Source organism: Furipterus horrens, unplaced genomic scaffold, assembly GCF_987537825.1.
Source record: "Furipterus horrens unplaced genomic scaffold, mFurHor1.1.pri manual_scaffold_3, whole genome shotgun sequence".
NCBI lineage: Eukaryota > Metazoa > Chordata > Mammalia > Chiroptera > Furipteridae > Furipterus > Furipterus horrens.
In genome coordinates, this window is record NW_028327173.1 from 128008900 (window position 1) to 128028083 (window position 19184).

The following is a 19184-nucleotide window of genomic DNA, read 5'->3' on the forward strand; positions in this document are numbered from 1 at the left end:
CACAGATGTGAACTGAACCCCCACCAAGCAGGGCCCTTGTCCTAAGCAACAGAGAGACTGTGGAGAATTAAGCATTTGAGGTCCTTGGGGCTAACACAAACAAGTAAACAAATAAACAAGATAATCGCAGCTGGTAATAAGAACCCTTATATGAAATAAGTTGAAAAAACGGTCTAGATAATTGTGGGGGAAGGGAATGGGTGATTTAAGAATAGGGATCAGGAATAGCTCCTTTGGGGAAGTGACATTTAATGTAAAACCAGAAGCTGACCCTACCCTGAGCATTTTCCAAAAGCATTGTTAAAAAAAAGAGACAACAGGCCCATAATGGGAGTCACTTGTGCTAAGTTCCATGTCACCACCTGAGACTTAATACCCAACCTAACTGCAGGGATGTAATCGTAGTCAGTCTGGAATTTCCTGTTCAGCACTAAATAGACCCTTTTTACCTTCAAGTGAGATGCCCTAGCCTGAAACAGTCCTTTTCTGCTTCTAAAAGTCTTCCTTGGAGCGCCTTTCTTTCTGTTACATGGGATGCTGCCTGATTCATGAAATCATTGAATGAAGCCAAATCTTTACATTTACTCACTTGAATTTTATTTTTTAACAGTATTTTTGAACTTTTTTTTTTTTAACTTACACATTGACACAATGGTAGAGAAGACTGCAATGATTAAGACAGAGCAAGCAATGTAAAAGGGCCTGTGAGACAAGGAGGCGAGTTAGGTAAGGGTAGCTCCCTTTTTGTTCTCGGTCTTCCCCAAACACAGCAAAGGCCCCACCTCACTCCCACCCTCTCTCCCAGGCTCGCGCCTCTACTTGTTCGAACTTGGCTGCACCTCTGGCTGGCTGACGGATGACAGTCCAGAATCCACCAGGCGAAGACAGAAGAGGAGAGTTTCCAGGCAGAGGGAACAGAAAAAGCTGTGAGGCAAGCACTAGCTAGGCTTAGCATTTCTTTGGAATTTCCAACATGCCTGAAGCTTTCTGAATAAGGGGGAAGTAACAGGAGGAACCAGGGCCAGAGAAGCTGGCAGAGGCCGAGCCACAGAAAGAGATTTGGGTTTTATTGCAAGCTAATAGGAAGCAAGGGGGTAACACCACCTGATTTACATTTTTAAAAGATCCCGTTGGCTCCTGTGTGGGAGTAAAGTGCAGGGTGCTGGAGGGGCTCTAAAAGGAGCCCAGGCAGCCGTGACATGGTTTGAGGAGGGCAGCAGCAGCAGCAGTGCTGGGAGAAGGAACGGCTTAGGGCACATTTTGGAGATGGATTGCCAGAACTTGTCCACAGACATATATGTAGGGTGGGGAATCATACTTAGGCTTGGCAAAGAGTGGGATTTTTTTCACTGAAATTGGGAAGACTGGGGGGGGAAGGCAAGGAGGAGAGGAAATTAAGAGAGGTTTTTTTATTTTGTTTTGTTTTTTAAATCCTCACCCAAAGATATGTTTATTAATTTGAGAGAGGGAGAGAAAAAGACAGAGAGAGAGAGAGAGAGAGAGAGAAAGAGAAGCACTGATGTGAAAGAGAAACATGGATCAGTCGCCTCCTGTACATGCCCCGGCCAGGGACTGAACCTGCAACCTAGGTATATGTCCTGACTGGGGAGGGAATCCGCAGCCTTTTGGTGTACTGGACAATGCTCCAACCAGCTGAGCCACCCAGCCAGAGCAGATTAAGAGTTTGTTGATGGGCATGTCAGGTTTGAGATGCTCACTAAAGACACAAAGAGAAATGTCAGTTAGGCAGTTGGGGCTCCTGGAAGAATACTGGAGTGAATATCCTGTATATACATTTTGAAACTATCTGCACCTAAATGGTTCCTTAAAGTCATGGCATTCCCATCCTGATGACAGTTGCTTTTTATTGTAAATAAATAAATTAAGTAATTCGCCAAGGCAGTGGGAGCCAAGCTGGGACACTCCCTAGCAGATGGCAGGCCTTGCCCAACCTGGGCCTGTCACTCTGCTTTGCCTTTGACCTCAACTGAGAGCTGCTTCTACCAAATTTTGTTGTGTTTCTATATGTAAAACACTATGCCCAATCCCCCCTTTTTCCTTGTGGATCAATGTGGAAATCTGAAAAACTGACATGCATTTAAAATCCTTTTTTTAAAAAGTCCATTGAAGTGCTTATTTGGTTGAATACAGAAATATTACCACCCTGGGTGGTGTGGCTCAGTGGATTGCGTGTTGGCCTGTGAACCAAAGGATCACTCGTTCAATTCCTGGTCAGGGCACACACCTGGGTTGCGGGCCGGGTCCTCAGTCAGAGGTGTGCGAGGTATTGCTCTCGTCCGTCAATGTTTCTCTCCCTCCCTTTCTCCCTCCCTCAAATAAATAATAAAACCTTAAAAAATAAATAAATAAAAGAAATATTACACAAATAAAAGACAAACTTTAAGCAGATTAGGAGATCCAAACTAAACCCTAGTTTAGAGGTGGCCACAACTCACAGACCAGAGTTGTTGACTTTGAGCTCTATTATTAGAAAATATCTGAGAACATTGGTTGTTAAATCACTTGATAAAATAAACATCAAGAAAGTAGTAATAGAAATCCTAGAATTAAATTAACAGAAGACAATTTCAATTCATCCCTTTAAATAATCACTTTAAGTTGATCAACTACTACCATGTGATTATTTTCTTGACTTCCTACCTTTCTGGGGCTTTTTCCTCAGTAGAGGAGACAGACCACACTGTGGGACAGAGCTGGAGAGAGGCAGGTGTGAGATGCTTTCTGACTGAGCTGAGAAGGAGACAGGAAGTTCCCATGTAAAAGGATAAGCAAATCACTCTAGAGGTGATTCCTCAAACACTAAGTATAAACTTGGTTGATTGTACAAAAACTTTGCATTCCTATTTGGAACTAAAAGTTTTAATTCTCACTTCAGTATTATTGAAGTGATTAAATGAAGGAGATTGACACATTAATGTTTCCAGGAGCCCTTTTAGCATTTTTAGTGGAACCTTCTAAAGCGATTTCCATTTTCTCCCCTCTCCTTTACCATCTACCACTTTTTTCTGTAACTCTGAAAGGTTTTGGAGAGCAACTGTCAACTTTTCTTACAAACCCAACCCTTTATTTACTTATGGGAACCACATGGAAGCGTAGCATTAGAGGAAACAGAGGAGAGGAGTGAAGTGGAGCCCCCGACTTCCATTTCACTCCAGCCTCAAGCTGCTGGGGAGCTGCTCCTTTAACTAAAGCAGCTGAGACACATCCCTCCCTGCTGCCACCACGGGGAAACCAGCCAGGCCTGCATTCCAATGAGCCGGTCCCCAGCCATTTCTCTGTTACCCTTTTGTGCCTTCTCCTCTTCAAGAACCTATGAGAAGCCCAGTCACCTTGGCATTCTGGCTCCTTGTTCTCTCTCTCCCGCAGCCCCCTCCCTTCCTCTCCTGGACACCCTGCCATGTGACAGCAGGGCCCAGAATCCCCTGAACCAGCCTGAGAAAGCTGTGCCGTCTCTGCTCTCGGCTTCGGGGAACATGCTTTCTCGTAAGTGCACATCTGTCCTCTCGCCCTGATGGCTGCATGCTGTAAGCCATTTAAGTGTTAAGAGCCAAGAATCTGTTTGGTCTTTGGCTTCAAACTCATTTAGGGCACACTGGCTAAGGTAAAGGAATTCTCGTTAGGGTCTCATCTAACCGACTAGAAATTTACATTGGGGTTTGGGTCCAATGCACTGGTTGGTTATAAATCTGCCTCGCTCTGCTGATCATTGACCTGAACGTGTATTTCGCTCAGGGGCTTAGAGAAGAGGAATGGCTATGGTGGGACAAGACTGACTGTATTTTGGGGTCCCTAGGTCAAAACCTCTATTATGGCACTCTTTAATAGCACCTCCATTTCATTACTATCAACAATCAGGCTTAGCGAGGGCTCTAGAAGCCACAGAAATTTTTCAATGTCTGAATCTTAGAATAGTTGTTAATAAAAGCATCTTTGTTCTGCACGACACATCGTACCTCATTGAATGACTAGTTCTAAAAAAAGAACACTGTCGTTCCCTGTCATGCAGACTCTGCTCCTCGTCACAAAGGCAGCATTCACTTCAACAGAACATAATAATCACACACACACTCACAATCACAGCTCAGTGTGATATCTTACCTATAAGAGTCTATTTATTGAACCTTTTGTAATACATTTATTCTCCCCACTTTTCTGCATTATCCCCTAATGTCAGTTTTATTCTAAATACTCAGCCCATTAATTAAATCAGGAAAGAATCCTGTTCATGTTTCTCTACAAAGATACTAGTTTCAAACCTGTTTTTCTATTTTTTTCTTCCTGGATGTTCCCTCATTGAGAAATACAGAACTCAGGCTCTAGGTGCCATGGCCTTTTTCAGCCTTCTGTCTAGAATTGACCTGAGCCCAGAAAAGCTTCCTTACCTTTAGTTGAACTAGGTGCACATCCACATGCTTGCTGTCTGAATCCTGCTGGACTGAGTAGGTTAGGTCCCGGACCCTCTCTGAGGTCATCCGGAGCCAGGTCTCAATTTCAGGTAAGTGAAGGACAATCTTCCAGTCGGCCCCTGTATGCAATGGGGGTGGCTTTTCATACTGCTGGTCAGAATCCGTATCCTTCATCGCCTCTTCTCCCTCACCCTGCTCCACAGTGGGTGTCAAGTTGATGGCCATGGGTGAAGCATCAGTAGCCATGGCATCCAGGTCTTGTGACCTCAGTGGGGAAAGCGTCACACTCATGGCTAACATGGAGAAGTCTAAACCTTACTTCTTTCCAAAACAGCTGAAAGGCAAGAGGAACGAAGAAAACAAGAGTCAAGCAAGATTGCCAAATAAAGAAATGATACTTTGCAGAAGAAGCAGGATTTCTAAATTAAGCCAGATTTCTAAATTAAGAAACTATAGCTCATAGCAAAAACAGAAAGAGGTGTTTTAAGTTTCTTCATAGTAGCCCCAAGACCCAGCATATAATAAGAACACAAAACCATTCTCTTCTCATTCCTTAGTAACAAAATCCTAATTTTCAGCTGTGTCTATTCCTGCCAAAAATTGAAAACTCCATTCCCTATGTCCATCGTAGCCTGGTGTAACCAAATGGCTAAGTTCTGACCAATGAGCTGTAAGTGGAACTGCTGCGTAGAAAACCTGGGAAAGGTGCTTAAAGGGAGCTGACTTGCATAGGAGGGCCTCCCTTTTTGCCCTCCGCCTTCCTCCTTCTCGTAGCCGGTAACGTGTACTTCATGGCATTCTCAGACCAGGAGCTGCTGCTGTGTATGTCAGGTAGGGGATAGTAGAGCAGACTGGCAGGAACATGGGTTCTATATGACAACGTGAAACTACTGTACCAGTCCTGGACTGCTGCCTTGGCCTTTTATTTTTATTGAGAGAAGAACCTCTATTTGTTTAAGCCGCTAGTATTTGGGGCTTTTCTATCACAAGCATCCAAACATCATTTTGACTATTGTAACCAATATGTTCAATACATGGAATAACGAAAGAGGGAACATATTTGAATTAGTGAAAATGTTACAGAGCGGAGTCCCCAAAATTCCCCAGAGCCTGCAGTTTAGGGGTGGAGGATGGGACTCAGTGGAGCACCGCCATTTTCCTAAGAAATGCCTAGTTTCTTAATATGTAAGTAGCTATGGCCATTCCACACACCAAGGAGACAGGAGGGGTTTTGACCATAGAATGATGAAAAGCTTTCGGGGCCTGTGCAAAATTCTACAAGTGTTTGCAACTGGTCACCATACCCACTGCATCACAGGCCACAGTCAGGCATTTAAAAATAAGGTGTCAGCCATTAAGCGGAGGAACTCCACATGGTTGGCAAGGAGGTAGAAGGAGACAGCCATGTGGGTTGAAAGAAAGCAGAAGCACCTCACCAGCCAGCCTTAAGATTGGGTGGGTAAAGAGGTGCCACACTTCAATAAAGCTGAACTGTGTCTGGGCAATACAAAGCCACGGACTTGTGTTATATTTTGCTAGAGGGAAACAGTACCTCTGACTTCTCTATTCTAAAACTAGCCTGCTTTGGCAGGGGGAGGCAGAACTATGCGTTTGTGGGTGTTTTAAAGAAAGTAAGACTTAACGGTAGAAATTCACCATTAATCTAAATCTGTATAATCTTTAAATAAACAATTCCTTTTTTTTTTCACCTAACTCTGGTATTGAGAGTTATGCTTTTTGGCAGTGGGCAATTGAGCCCCTCATAACTGAACATCCATGGGTTCTGTTTCAAAAACACTATGCTGAATTCAGAAAAGGTTGCTCCTTTCTGTGATTTGTTTGATAAATAGATATCATGCAGTAATTCCAAATCTTTACTTTCCTGAAAAGTATATATCATGGGTTATGTAAAATATATCTATAATTAATTAACTCTCAACCTAAATGACATTAGTATTTGGTCATGTTGAAATTTTTAGAGGCTCTGGAATTTCAAGCATAATAAATTGCTCTTAAACACAAAACGTTAAAATATTAATCAAATACATTAAAAATAGCCTAAGTGTAAGTCATACTAAGGTAAGGCTAATTTTTAAGATAAAGTTGATTAGCTTACTAATTATCTAGTTATGTAATTTATCTTTCTTCTGGAACCAGTCGATCATAAAATAACAACATTTTGGATCTTGTACATTAAACATTTTAAATAGACATTATTTTTAGTTTCAGCAGGAGCTTCGTTTATTCAAGACAATGTGTTTCTTTTCCTTTGTAAGGCTTTTTCTGGTTCTATACATTCAAGTTACTTTATAGCTCCATTCCCCTAAGATAGAAGGTGGCTGACCAAAATATAAAATTAAATGTAGTTGTCAGAAAGTAGCTTATATGTCTTTAGATTCTTAATATTCACTTAGTGTCAACAAAAAATTATTTTACCTACAGAAATGGGGGGCAGCACTCAAGAAAGATCCAAATTTGACTAGAAACATGTAACTTTCCACACAGGAATGAGCACAGGAAATTAAAAGACTTGTTGATTTTAACAAAAGTCTTAAAATTAAGTTACTCCCATGACATTATTTCAAAAACTTTCCAATACTACAGTGTGTTGCCCCTCCCCAATTTATTGAGCATTTTTTTTAAAAAGGTTTTATTTATTTATTTTCAGAGATGGATAGGGAGGGAGAAAGAGGGGAGAGAAACATCAATTTGTGGTTGCCTCTCACACTCCCCCCACCTGGAGACCTGGCCTGCAACCCAGGCCTGTGCCCTGACTGGGAATCAAACCAGGGACCCTTTTTTTGGCTTTCAGGCCAACTGAGGCACACCAGCCAAGACTTGAGTACCATATTTTTTAAATTAAATGGTAAAGTTTATAGATGAATTTTTGAAAGCTAAATTATTTTCAATAAGGCAAAATATTATGTTATCAAGTAAATTTATCACTTTGGTACCTGCCTTAGAGAATGGCTTTAGGCTTCAACTCAACAGCTTTCTCTGCCTAATCACAAAAGGAAGAAATCTATACCCTACATTTTTAACTACCCTTGCATACAATTTTTAAAATAACAATACTATTATACTTGGCTATTTTAAAAAAACCAATTAGAAGATATGAAAATTTCACTGGCAGCCATAAAACTCTGGGAAGAGTAAACTACCATACTACTTCTTCTTTTTAATTAATTATTATTATTGTTATTATTATTTTTTTTTTTTGGTATTTTTTTCCATTACGATTTGGTACTATACTGCTTCTTAATAAACCATCCCGTAGCCTCAGACAGGCTCTGATTCAGATTTCCCAAAGCACTTTTAAATTTTTGGTCAATTCTTGCTCTCTGGGGCATCTGTTTAGAATCACAACCCCAGAGAAGGACTCAGATAAACAAAGGTTAATAAAGGTATCTGGTGCAAGGTCATAGAACTGGTGGTAAATGAGGACAAGGACACTGGTATCACAGTGAGTGGTTCCCTTTTCTAAGAAACCAGACTCATCCACACCAGAAAACTAAACGCCAGCGCAGGGTACAATGAACTCCTCAAGCTACCCCCACACCCACTCACCCCCAGACGCCTGCCCAACAGCCCTGCCCAACTGAAAACGATGCCTGGTCACTGTCTTCTCTGAAACTCCTAAATCAAGGTTGTGCCTTCCCTAGAATATACATCATACTGTAAACTAAAGACTATACCAAAGACTTGGCCCAATGCAGTTTATGTCCCAACATACATTTCTATAAATACCATCAGGCTGTGCACCAAGCAAGCACAGTGCAGTTTTGTGTGATTCTGGGTCTCAGTTTCCTTATTTGTAAAATGGCAAAAATGGCCTCCATGATCAGTAAGATCCCACTGACCCTAAAAATCTGTGATTTATATTTCCAAAGATTTCAAAACTATTGGAAGTATCCTGCTTATACTGAGGGCTGTGCAGATCCTAAACGATGGCCTTTCATTTTACCAAAGCACACAAACAGCATCAATAGATTTGTCCTAGTTTATGGAAAGAAATAAATTACTACCATGCAAATGTATTTTGTAAATCATTGTTTATACAATATGTGTTGTTAATTCTTTCCAGAGGAACAAATATGGGAGATTATCCCCTCTGGGAGTTTGCAATTCAAAATCAACAACACAGACGATGTGGTTATATATGTAACAGAATAAAGTAAAAACATTAAACAAAACTATAGCAGATGTGCATCACATACAAGTAAAGGTCAAGGAAACCTTACATTCAAGCTGCCAAAACAAACTTTTCCTGCTGGATGTGATGTTTCTATATTTAACTGATCAGACTATAAACAAGATAATTTCCTTAACACAGAGAAGTAAAGCAAAGCACTTTATTCAAGTTTTATTTTAGCTTCTGTGTATCTACTTTCCCTGACATATACCTTTGCCACTGGGAAAGGAATACCATGTGTCATAATAGCACAGCAAACCTGGGAAGTGGCATAAATATGATTAATTACCCATTTTCATGGAAAATAGTCACCATAATCATTTAATTGTCAATTCTAATAGTTCACATTTAAAAGACCTTCCTCAGATAAGCAAATTCTATTTCTGATTTCCACAAAGTTACATCTGAATTAAAAGATAACTTAAGTTTACAATTTAAAGGAGAACTGCTTCACATGGTGAAACCTTATAGTAATATCTGTGTATTTTTCCATGACTATTCAAGCTTGCTTTCCCATCAAATTAATTATTCCATCTAAATGCAAACAAGTAGTAGAAAAGTCAGCCCAAGTCTATACATTCTTCTAAATGTTGTCAGTTTTGTACTCTTCCTTTACCAGGCATTCTGCAATAAGATTCCTTTCTAGTGGCCGAGAAATTAAAAAGAAGAAAAACCCAGCAGACAACCCGTGAAGATGCAAATGAAAGTGCTGACTCAAGTGCAAACAAGAACCCACCCAGGTACAGCTCTGGCCCCAAAGCTGTGTGAGAGGAGTGACCAGCCAGCTTTCTGGAAACGAATGACCTCCATCCCGCCCCCCACCCCACCCCCACCCCCACCCCCACCAAATGCTTATCTGTGGCCACCTTTTCAGCATCAGACATAACACCACCTTTATCCCAGCTGCTGTTAAAAATAAATAGATCAAATCCTTTCCTTTTTACAAATCCAAAGAATATTCCACATTTAAACTGCAAAAGATGAAAGCAGTAAACATTCTGAAGCTATTTATATTTTTGAATCTGTGGAAAAGTTTTTTCAGCCACACTATTTATTCAATATCATCTTATAGTAACAGAAGAAACATACCATAGATTGCTTCCTAACAAGGACTGGTTCTGCTATCTCCCTGACAATCCACAAGTTTTAAGTCAGAACCTGACATTAGCCGAATACATTCAATTAGAAAAAGACACATCTAAATTTGGAGAGCGTTCTCCCAGACTGGCAGCGAAAAATGCAGCTCCACAGCCATCAGAGCTGCACACTTCTTTCTCCCTTCTCCTGTAACTTCCTCTCTTAAATAAAAGAAGAGAAAAGCCTGGAATCTGTCGCCGGTACTCACTGTAAATGCTTAGTCCCTAAAGGTCCTTCAGGATTAAACGTCTGGCTCCTCCTTCTCTCCCCCCTCGGGTTCTCTTCTTTCGGCCAAACAAGCTGAAGGCCAGTGTCAGGGCTGCTCTGACAGCAGGGCAGTGGGAGCTCTGTAGGGCACCAGCTTCATACACCCTAGTAGCCCAACTCGCTTACAAAGAGAGGGCTACTATGCTGTCCCTATTTGGAAACTAATGTATAAGCTCCAGGCCTGTGCGGTTATAGGCAGGCTTTTGCAAACAAGCAGTGATAAGTGAGCTGAGGAAAAGGAGACAGTTGCCAAAATAAGGGTCACAATGGAAAAGAATGGGTGGACAGAGCGCATCCAGTCCCCGTTTAGAAGAACCAAGACTGTATATACCCTGAAAGCTGAGCAATCCTAAAGCAGGATAAATAAATTTGTAAATAAATTAATAGTACTATATTAACATATCCAGGTGATGAAGTAAATCTGAATTAAATAGGTTCAAGCTCTTTCTTGTTTCTTAGGAAGAAACTGTTCTTTCCAAGCAAGAACATTATCATCTGTACAGCTTGAGATGAGGTCTTATCATTACATAAATCAACCCCAGGCCTAAATACTCACTCTCAATCTTTCTGGGCTCTGCTTACTTCTTCAAAAGCAAATGAGAAACTAAAGCATAATTCTAGCCAAAGGAACAAATCTGCTTTCTACAAAGCTCATGTTATAAAACTGAGGTAGAGAACATTGTTAGGCCCTGAAAAGTGTGGCTCAGTGGGTAGGGCATCATTCTGCAGACCAAAAGCTCACCTGTTCAATTCCCGGTCAGGGCACATGCCAGGGTTGTAGGCCAGTTCCCTGGTTGGGGGCCTGCAAGAGGCAACCAATTGATGTTTCTCTTGCACATAGATGTTTCTCTCCCTCTCTTTCCCCCTCCCTTCCCCTCTCTCTAAAAATAAATAAATAAAATCTTTTTTAAAAAGGAACATTGTTAAGCATCGCTAAGTGTTCATTTTTCTTTCTCTTCCTTTTTTTCTTTCATATTCTCATAATTACTCTCCACAGAAGCTATTCATAGAAACACTGAATTTTGAAAGAAAAAAAGTAACATTGGGATATTTTTATTTTTGTCTAAGGTTAGTTCTCATGCTCTGATTGCATTAAGGGAAAATAAATGAACTCGAGACATGCATCCTGTATCTGATTCCAGGATTCTAGAATCAGGCACTCTGAAGATAACACAAAAATACAATACATTTAATAAATTACTTAATGAAATGTCTTGGTCTACCTCCATGAAAGAGGCCCTAATTCATCACCTAGTTTTAAGTCTTGCTGTCTACCTACCTTCCTGTCCTCTTGTAAGGTCAAGAGTTGGGAAATTTAAATGACTTTAAGCTCTTAAAGAAGAAAGCCAAGAACTCCTGCCAAGTATTAAGTTAAATGTGTACTTAAGGGAAAAGAGAGTAGTTTTCGTAAGATGCTCCTAAAGAATTTTCCATAATCACCATCTGTCTCTTCCTTCTCCTTTGGCCTCTTCTCCTCCAGGTCCCACACCCTCCAAGGCTCACCTAGTAACACGGTTCAGTGAGATCACTGAGGAAACCCCAGATTAGTCTCACTTTCTAATCCTTCCACCATAACAGAACAGCCTGCAAGTGAGTATCGGTGAGAAGGACTTAAGCTTTAAACGGTGGCGGGGAGAGGAGGAGGCAACATGAAAATAGTAAACAGTCAGGCCAGACATATTTCTACGATTTAAAAGATCTTTTCCGTCGTGTTATCACTGATGTTACTTCTCTGTCTCTCTCTCTCTTTTCCCCTGTAATATGTCTTTTGTGTAAGCTGTGCCCCCAGACAGATGGCTGATTACATCTGCTAATCACACAGAGGCTGTGAATGTTCTCTTGGGTCTCCCCTCAATCACCACTGCTTTCTTGCCCAGAGCAGAGTCTTCTGTTGGCCATAACACACTTCATCAATAATCTTCCTTGTTTCAATCCTTCTCCAACCCTCATATCACCAACCTGTCCCCTGATTATTCAGATCCTTCTCCTGTGGCTGGAACTCCCAGATTGACTCAGCTAATCATCTTACCTCCTGTGTTTTCTTTCCCCCATTACAGTAGTCAGTTCCTGTCACTCTAGGATTCATTTGGCCACATCAGCCAGTCAGCGGAGAATGGTGTCCATGGTCAAGAGTATATGGACCTGGACTCAGTGAATGCTAATGAGTGTTCATATTTCTCACCCCCCACCTCAACTTGCTGATAATCACCTTTCAGCATTAGGCAGCCACCTTTCCATTGTTCAAAACAATGTCTTGAGAGAAACTGGATTTGTAAAACCCTAATACATAAATTATACATTTGTTGTTTTTTGTCAATGCTATTAACACAAGGAAAATGAAACAAGATTTATTTCAAATCAACTGACATTACTGAGAATCAACTAGATATACGGTGTTTCATATATATATATGACTCATCATATTTACCATCAAGGAAATTACAATGTAATAGAGACAATTTCTCTCCTTCCACTCACCCCCTCAAATACACTCACCCACTAATATCTAAGGAAGGATGTGGGCAAACAAAGCCCTCTGAGGCCCCAGTAGAGTGGCATTACTGTAATCCTGGAGGAAGGAAAGATAAGGGGGAACCTTAACTGAAGAGGGTAACATTTGAAATGGGCTTCTAACAATGGGTGTAATTTAGATGAGCAAAAAGAGGAGAGAGGTGGGGGGAAAATAGAGCTGGGAAACTACATGGACAAAGATACCTCAACACCAAGAAGTTGGGCAAATCAGCAAATAATTTAATGTTGAGAGGAACTGGGAACTTGGAGACCAAAAACAGACAAAGCTACAGGTACATTGCAGCCATATCATAAAAGGGCTGTGAACACCATGCTATTGAGTTTAGAATGAATCTCTCAGGGAGCAGGAACTCAACAAAGATTATGGAAGAGAAATAGGATTATAGTTGTGTCCTAGAATGGGACAAAAATCCATACATGTAATCTTGTTTACCAAGAAAATTAAATGATATATCAGCATTATCAGAAGATCAACATCCTCTTTTCCAGGCAAACTTCTTTAATACAAAATGTAACCTTAAAATCTCTTTCTAGCTCAGAATAAAAGAGAGAGACAGAGAGAGACAGAGAGAGAACAGAGAGGACAGAGAGAGGCTACAAGTCTGACTTTAAGATCAGGGTTATTAAAGGATTTCTGTGCTCTGTCCTACCTACTCCATTAAATATAAAAAGAATTCTCCATTTTTAGTTCTCCATTAACCCTACCATCATGTATTTGAAGTGGAAATTTTTTAAGGATCCTTTTATGCAATGTTTTTACATTTTTTTCTTGTTCTAAAATTATTTTTTAAATAATTAAAAAGTGATATAAAGTAATTGAACATCATAAAAATAGATAACACCGAAGTTAAAAGATCTTCCTATACCCTCATATTCTCATCCTCAGTCAATAAGTGATAAGAGGCTATTTTTCTTTTGTAACCTTGATATGTAAAGAGGAAAGGAAATTAAGCTTCTTAAAGATTCCGAAGCCTAAATTAGCTAGTTATCTGTATTAATGCATCAATATAGAATTGTTTGCTAATTCAGTGTTTATTTGCCAGGTGCAAATAGATATTCTACAAAAAGTTGCTATTGACAAATATATTGAGATAGTGCTGGGTGATTTCTGGGTAGATAGCCAACTGAATACATGTCTGTAATTTTGCTCCTTCCAGAAACCTCACTAACTAGAGGATTTTTTTGGTTTGGGGTTTAGTATAAACATTTAAAAAAGGGAAAAGAAACAATAATATTTTTGGAAGCTAGAAATTAGATGAACATGTAATAATTGGCTTGAAATTAGCCAATTCGAGAAAACTAGATCTTAAGCCAGCAGTGCCAAACACAAAGAACCGAACTTCAGAATCCTTTAAGTATTTTGAAATCAGTGGAACCAGGTACCTCTGGAAGTAGAGAGGGAAAACTGTGTCATGAAGAATGAACTTGACCCAAAGAGAAGTCTGGCCTTTGTCCCAGCTCCTGAGAGGTAACCTCTAAACTCTTGGAACGTCCTGATAAGAGTATTTTTGTTAGTCATAGCAGGCCTCTCAGACCACACCTGACAGTTTCTGTTAACAAGGTGACTCAGGATGGGGGTCAGGCAGACAAAAAGACTGGCCATGTGATTAGAGAGCTGGGGCTTTGGACAACCACACTGGTGATCATCCAATCAATCATGCCTAAGTAATAAAGCCCCAATAAAAACTGTGGACAGTGAAGCTCCAGCTAATGCCCCAGGTTGGCAATACCCCAAAAAGGATTGTCACACATCAGTGACAAGAGGGAAACTTTGTGTTTAGAACCCTCTCAGTCCCAGATTCCACCCTCTGTGTTTCTTCCTTTTGACTGGTTCTGACTTGTATCCTTTTGCTATAATAAAACTATAATCATAAGTATAGTGCTTTCCTGAGTTTTGTGAGTTGTTCTAACAAATTATCATATCTGAAGGAGTCTGTAAGGACCCTCAAATTTATAACCAGCTGGTCCAAAGTGAGGACAGCCCTGGGGACCCCTGAACTTACAGCTAGTGTCAGAACTGTTGGGCTGGCCTGGCAGTCTTAGAGAACTATACCCTTACCCCGAGTTCGGCCTTCTGGGCCCAAAGCAGCAATGATAGATTGAGAACATTAATTTTTTATTTTAAAGTGTTTCAAAAACAGAACTCAGGGTCTTTCTTTATTCTGTATTGCTAGATGGTTGCTCACACTTCCAATTCTAGTGGAATAGTAGAGGTCTATTCTCCAGAAAGGATCAATCAAAGCTTCTCTGGATTTAGGGACACGGGCACAGTTGATGACAGAAGCACCTTGAGATCAGGGAAACAGAGTTAACAAAGGCATTCTGAGTGCTGAGACCTTCTGGTCATCTTCCCCAACTTGACTCTCCAAATCTTTACCCTCCAGTCAAGAGATTAGAGATTGCCTCTGTAGATCTGATCAGTCCAAGAAGACAAGATACTGAAATTGGCACATCCAAATCACCTTACAGTGACATTCATAGTCAATAGACCTGCCTGCATATTCAGAGCCTTCAATCAGCTTTCTAGTCTCCACTCCTAAATAGGATCAGGCAGGCAAAGATTGGCAGAGATTCAGGGAAAGCTCTAATATGGATAACAGGTTCAAAGCAGGCAAACAAAAACCTTCAACCTGAATAAAACATACTATGCAAGGAGAAGATAATTTGGGGGGAAAAGAAATATCAGATACAAGATATTGTATCCATGAAACAAGAACAGAATGTTATTTTTAAAAGAAATACTTGTATTTATAGAACAAAAAAAAACTTTGGAAAAATTAAAACATGATAGCAGAGAGGAAATTTTCAATACAATCTCTAAAAATAAAGCTAAGGAAATCTCACAAAAAGTAAAGCAAAAAGAGAAAGAAAAATTAGGAGAGAAAAGGTAAGATAATTAGCCTCCAAGCAAGGAGGTTCAACACCTGGAGAATGGGAATTCCTGAAGGCAAAAGGAAATGGAAAGAAGAAAATAAAATGTTTTAAGAAAACAAAGGACATGAGTTTTTAGATTAAAAAGACCGACCTGTGGGGGGGGGGGGGGGGAATGGGACAACTGTAATAGAATTAACAATTTTTTTAAATAAAGTAGAAAAAAAAATTGGAAAAAAAGACCCACCTAATGTATAAAAATAGACACATATCAAGGCCCTTTATTTGAAATCTCAAAATATTAAGGAAAATTATCTGTGGGATTGAGGTAGAGACATATGAGGGGGAATCAAAAAAAACATATTTATTAAGAATTGTGTATTTATTCTTATATGTTTAAACTTCAGTCACCTTCAAAGTACTTTCCATTTGATATAATACACCTATTGAGACTTTTTTTCCCTGCTCAAAAAAGTTTTTGAACTAATCAATTTTGGTGCCTTTTAGTGCTTCTGCTGTTTTTTGTTTTGCCTCTTCCACATCAGCAATACGTTTCCCTTTGAGGACTCTTTTCACCCAAAGAAACAAACAAACAAAAAGTGTCTCAGGGTGAGATCCAGTGAATGGGGGGTCGGGCATGGGGGTCATACCGTTTTTTTTGTTTGTTTTTTTTGGTCAAAAACTGCTGAACATTCAGTACAGTGTGGGCAGGTGTGCTTGTAAATCACCCATCATGAAAAAAAAATTCACTGAAGCCAAACACAGCCTTTCACAACAAGGCCAGCTGGTGCACTGATACAGATGGGTTCCTAGAACACTCACTCACCTAGTGGGGGAAGCCTGTGCTACAGGGGGCCCACCCTCCAGAAGATAATTACAGTTTTCGGGGATCCCCCCTCTGTAACAAGTGTGGGAGTTCAGAACTAGTCACCTCAAGATATGCATATGTAGTATGCAGATTGTTTTCAGCTAAAAGTAACTTTAGTTATGGGTTCAAGAGAAACTTCTGCCCCTCCCTTAACTACTTAGAAGAATTAGGGTTCTTGACATATGTATAGAGCAGGAAGACCTTCGATTACTAAACATCGCTCTTCTTATTGCCCTGCAAAGACCCTTTAAAGCTCCTAAGGCACCTTACCTCATCCCTACCTCAGAATGTCTCATATACCCATTTTTTTTCTTTCTGTCTTTGGATCTCTCTCATGCATGTGGAGTCTCTGACTTTCTCATATATGTGGGGCTCCCATACATATGTGTGTATTAAATTTGGTTATTTTCTCTTGCAAATCTGTTTCATGTTGATTTGATTATTAGACCAATCAAAATGACCTTGAGGGTAGAAGTTTTTTCCTCCCCCACACAAGAATCATAAATTAGATTGCTTTGGATTTCTCAGCAGCAACTGTAATATTGTTATTTATAATAAGAAATATATACTTGGTCTTGGTCCTCATTTCTGGCACAAAGCACCTAAAACTCTTAGAGTTTCCTAAGCAGAAGAGCACTGGAAATGCCTTTTATGAGAGGATTTGGTCTTCTGTCCTTGATTCCTAAAATAGTTCCAGAGCCATAAGGTGAAAGAAGTGTCTTGTTACTCAAAACAAGACCCTTTCAACCATTTCAGAGTTTATGTTAACGAGGTGACTTTTGGGAAGCCTATATGGATAAGGTCTGGTTGTCAGGGGAACAAACCGAGATTTAGAAGGTTGAAACTTTTAGATCTACCAACCAGTTTCTGGAGAGGAGAGAGGCTGGATGTTCAATCAATCACCAACTGCCAGTGATTTAATCAATTATGCCTATGTAATGAAGCCTCCATAAAAATTCAAAAGGACAAGTTTCAGAGAGCCTCCTTGGTGAACAGGAATGCACCAAATGCTGGGAAGGTGGTGCACCCCAAACTCCAGAGGGATGGAAGTTCCTGTGCTCGGGACCCTTCTAGACTCAACCCATGTATCTCTTCATCTGGCTGTTCACTTGTATCCTTTAATATTCTCTGTAATAACTGGTAGTCTAGTAAGTAAACTATTTTGCTGCATTCTGTGAGTGGTTTTACAAGTTAATCCACCTAAGGAAGGGGTCATGGGAACCTGAAGAGGGGTTCAGTTCATAGCCAGTCAGTCAATCAGATGCACAGGTAACAATCTGGACTGGCAATTAGCATCTGCAGTAAGAGGAGGGAGGGAGACAGTCCTGTGGAACGGCACCCTTAAACTGTGAGATTTGACACCATCTTCAGGTAAGTAGTGTCAGAATTTAGTTAAATTTTAGGACAACTATCTGGTATCAGAGAATTGCTTGGTACGGGAAAAACCACCACTTATTTGGTGATCTGAAGGGCCAGAAGTGCAATACTGAGATTAGAGCAGGCACAGAGAGTGTGTTTTTCCCTCTATGGAGGAAACTCATTAGATGTAGAAAACAGGAGACCTAGCACCCGGGTGATGAGGACGGGAAATCTCGGGGGGCAGCTGTTTACCAGGCAGGAAAGCATCCAGTCCAGGTGAGAAGAGATCACAGATTCTTGGAAAAACTGTCAAACAGACAATTTTGAGAGAGGAAACCTGGTGTGAAAGAACATACGTGCCTAGAAGAGGTTTATTCACCTGGTGGAGTATTGGGGGTTGGATAAGAGATAAACACATAGAAAACTGAGCAAACAATCATTTTAAACTCCAGAAAAAATACAAAGTTTTACAAATTATAGAACAAAAATTGTATTATTTTATGTGGTTTAGCTAACAATTGCATTTACTTATTCTTAATAATAAACAATAAATGTTGATATAATCCAGATCACACATACTTTCACAGGAAGAAGAGGGCGAGGGACTGTGTATGTGCATTCGTGTACACATGCGCCCCTGAGAGAGAGGATGTGAGATATGTTACAGGAAGAATTAAGGGGGGGGGGACTGTGTGTGTGTGCACGCATGTACATGTGCACCCCTGTATGTGAGTAAGAAATGGGGTGGGGAACAAGCTAAATAAATTCTCAATTTTTGTACTGAAAAGTCAATAGATAAAGATAAGAGAAAGCATAAATATTTTTTCTACACGAAGTAGACCCACTATTGAATTGTTTCAAAATGAAGGCAGTTACCAAAATAATCAGCTAGAAGATGAAAAGCAGTTGCATCTGAGGACTGGGACATGGAAAAGAAGAGGGTCTGGGGACTGCCTGGTTTCTTAAACCTCAGATATACTTGATTCTTAACTATTTGCATACAAAACATAAAACTTCTAAGTATCATATTAAAAAATGAAGGAGTTTCTTAATTACAGGACAAGGTTTTAGTCTTCTCAGGTACATTGAGGCTCTCCAAAGAAGAAATAGAAATATAAAGTGCATTAGTTCTCCAATTTATTTGACAATGAAAATGATTATTTTTTGTTTGTTTTTTGGTGGAGTATGGCACAAAACTGAGTAGGGACACTTGGTTAAAATGCCAAGTTTAAAAGTTTGCCTGTCCTCCTCCTAAAACACTGTAATTTTTTAAAATACAAAATGCTCACTGTGACTTTATTCAATATTTGCTTCACTCCAACAATGCCCATAAGAAAGAACTGCTTCCTGTGAACTAAATCTGATCTCATTATGAAAGCCACAGGTGACTAGGTGATCAAGTTAAAGGCAAGGTTATTTCACATTTGTCCCACAAGTAGGTATATTCTGGAGTGAATAACTTTTATTTTTGAAGACAGCTAAATCCAGGCTGAAACCAAATAATGAACTCAGGCCAAATTTTTCAACTAAT

General features: G+C 40.0%; 1 protein-coding gene across 2 annotated transcripts in view; it reads right to left on the bottom strand.

Annotated features, from left to right (window-relative positions):
• AKAP6 (A-kinase anchoring protein 6) overlaps positions 1-19184 on the bottom strand; it is a 513452-nt gene that overhangs the window by 373150 nt on the left and 121118 nt on the right. For both annotated transcript variants that reach the window (XM_090270150.1, XM_090270149.1), the window contains exon 2: positions 4404-4761. In XM_090270150.1, coding sequence (XP_090126276.1) covers positions 4404-4727 — 324 coding nt within the window. In that variant the 5' untranslated portion in view covers positions 4728-4761. The remainder of the gene's footprint in view (positions 1-4403; positions 4762-19184) is intronic.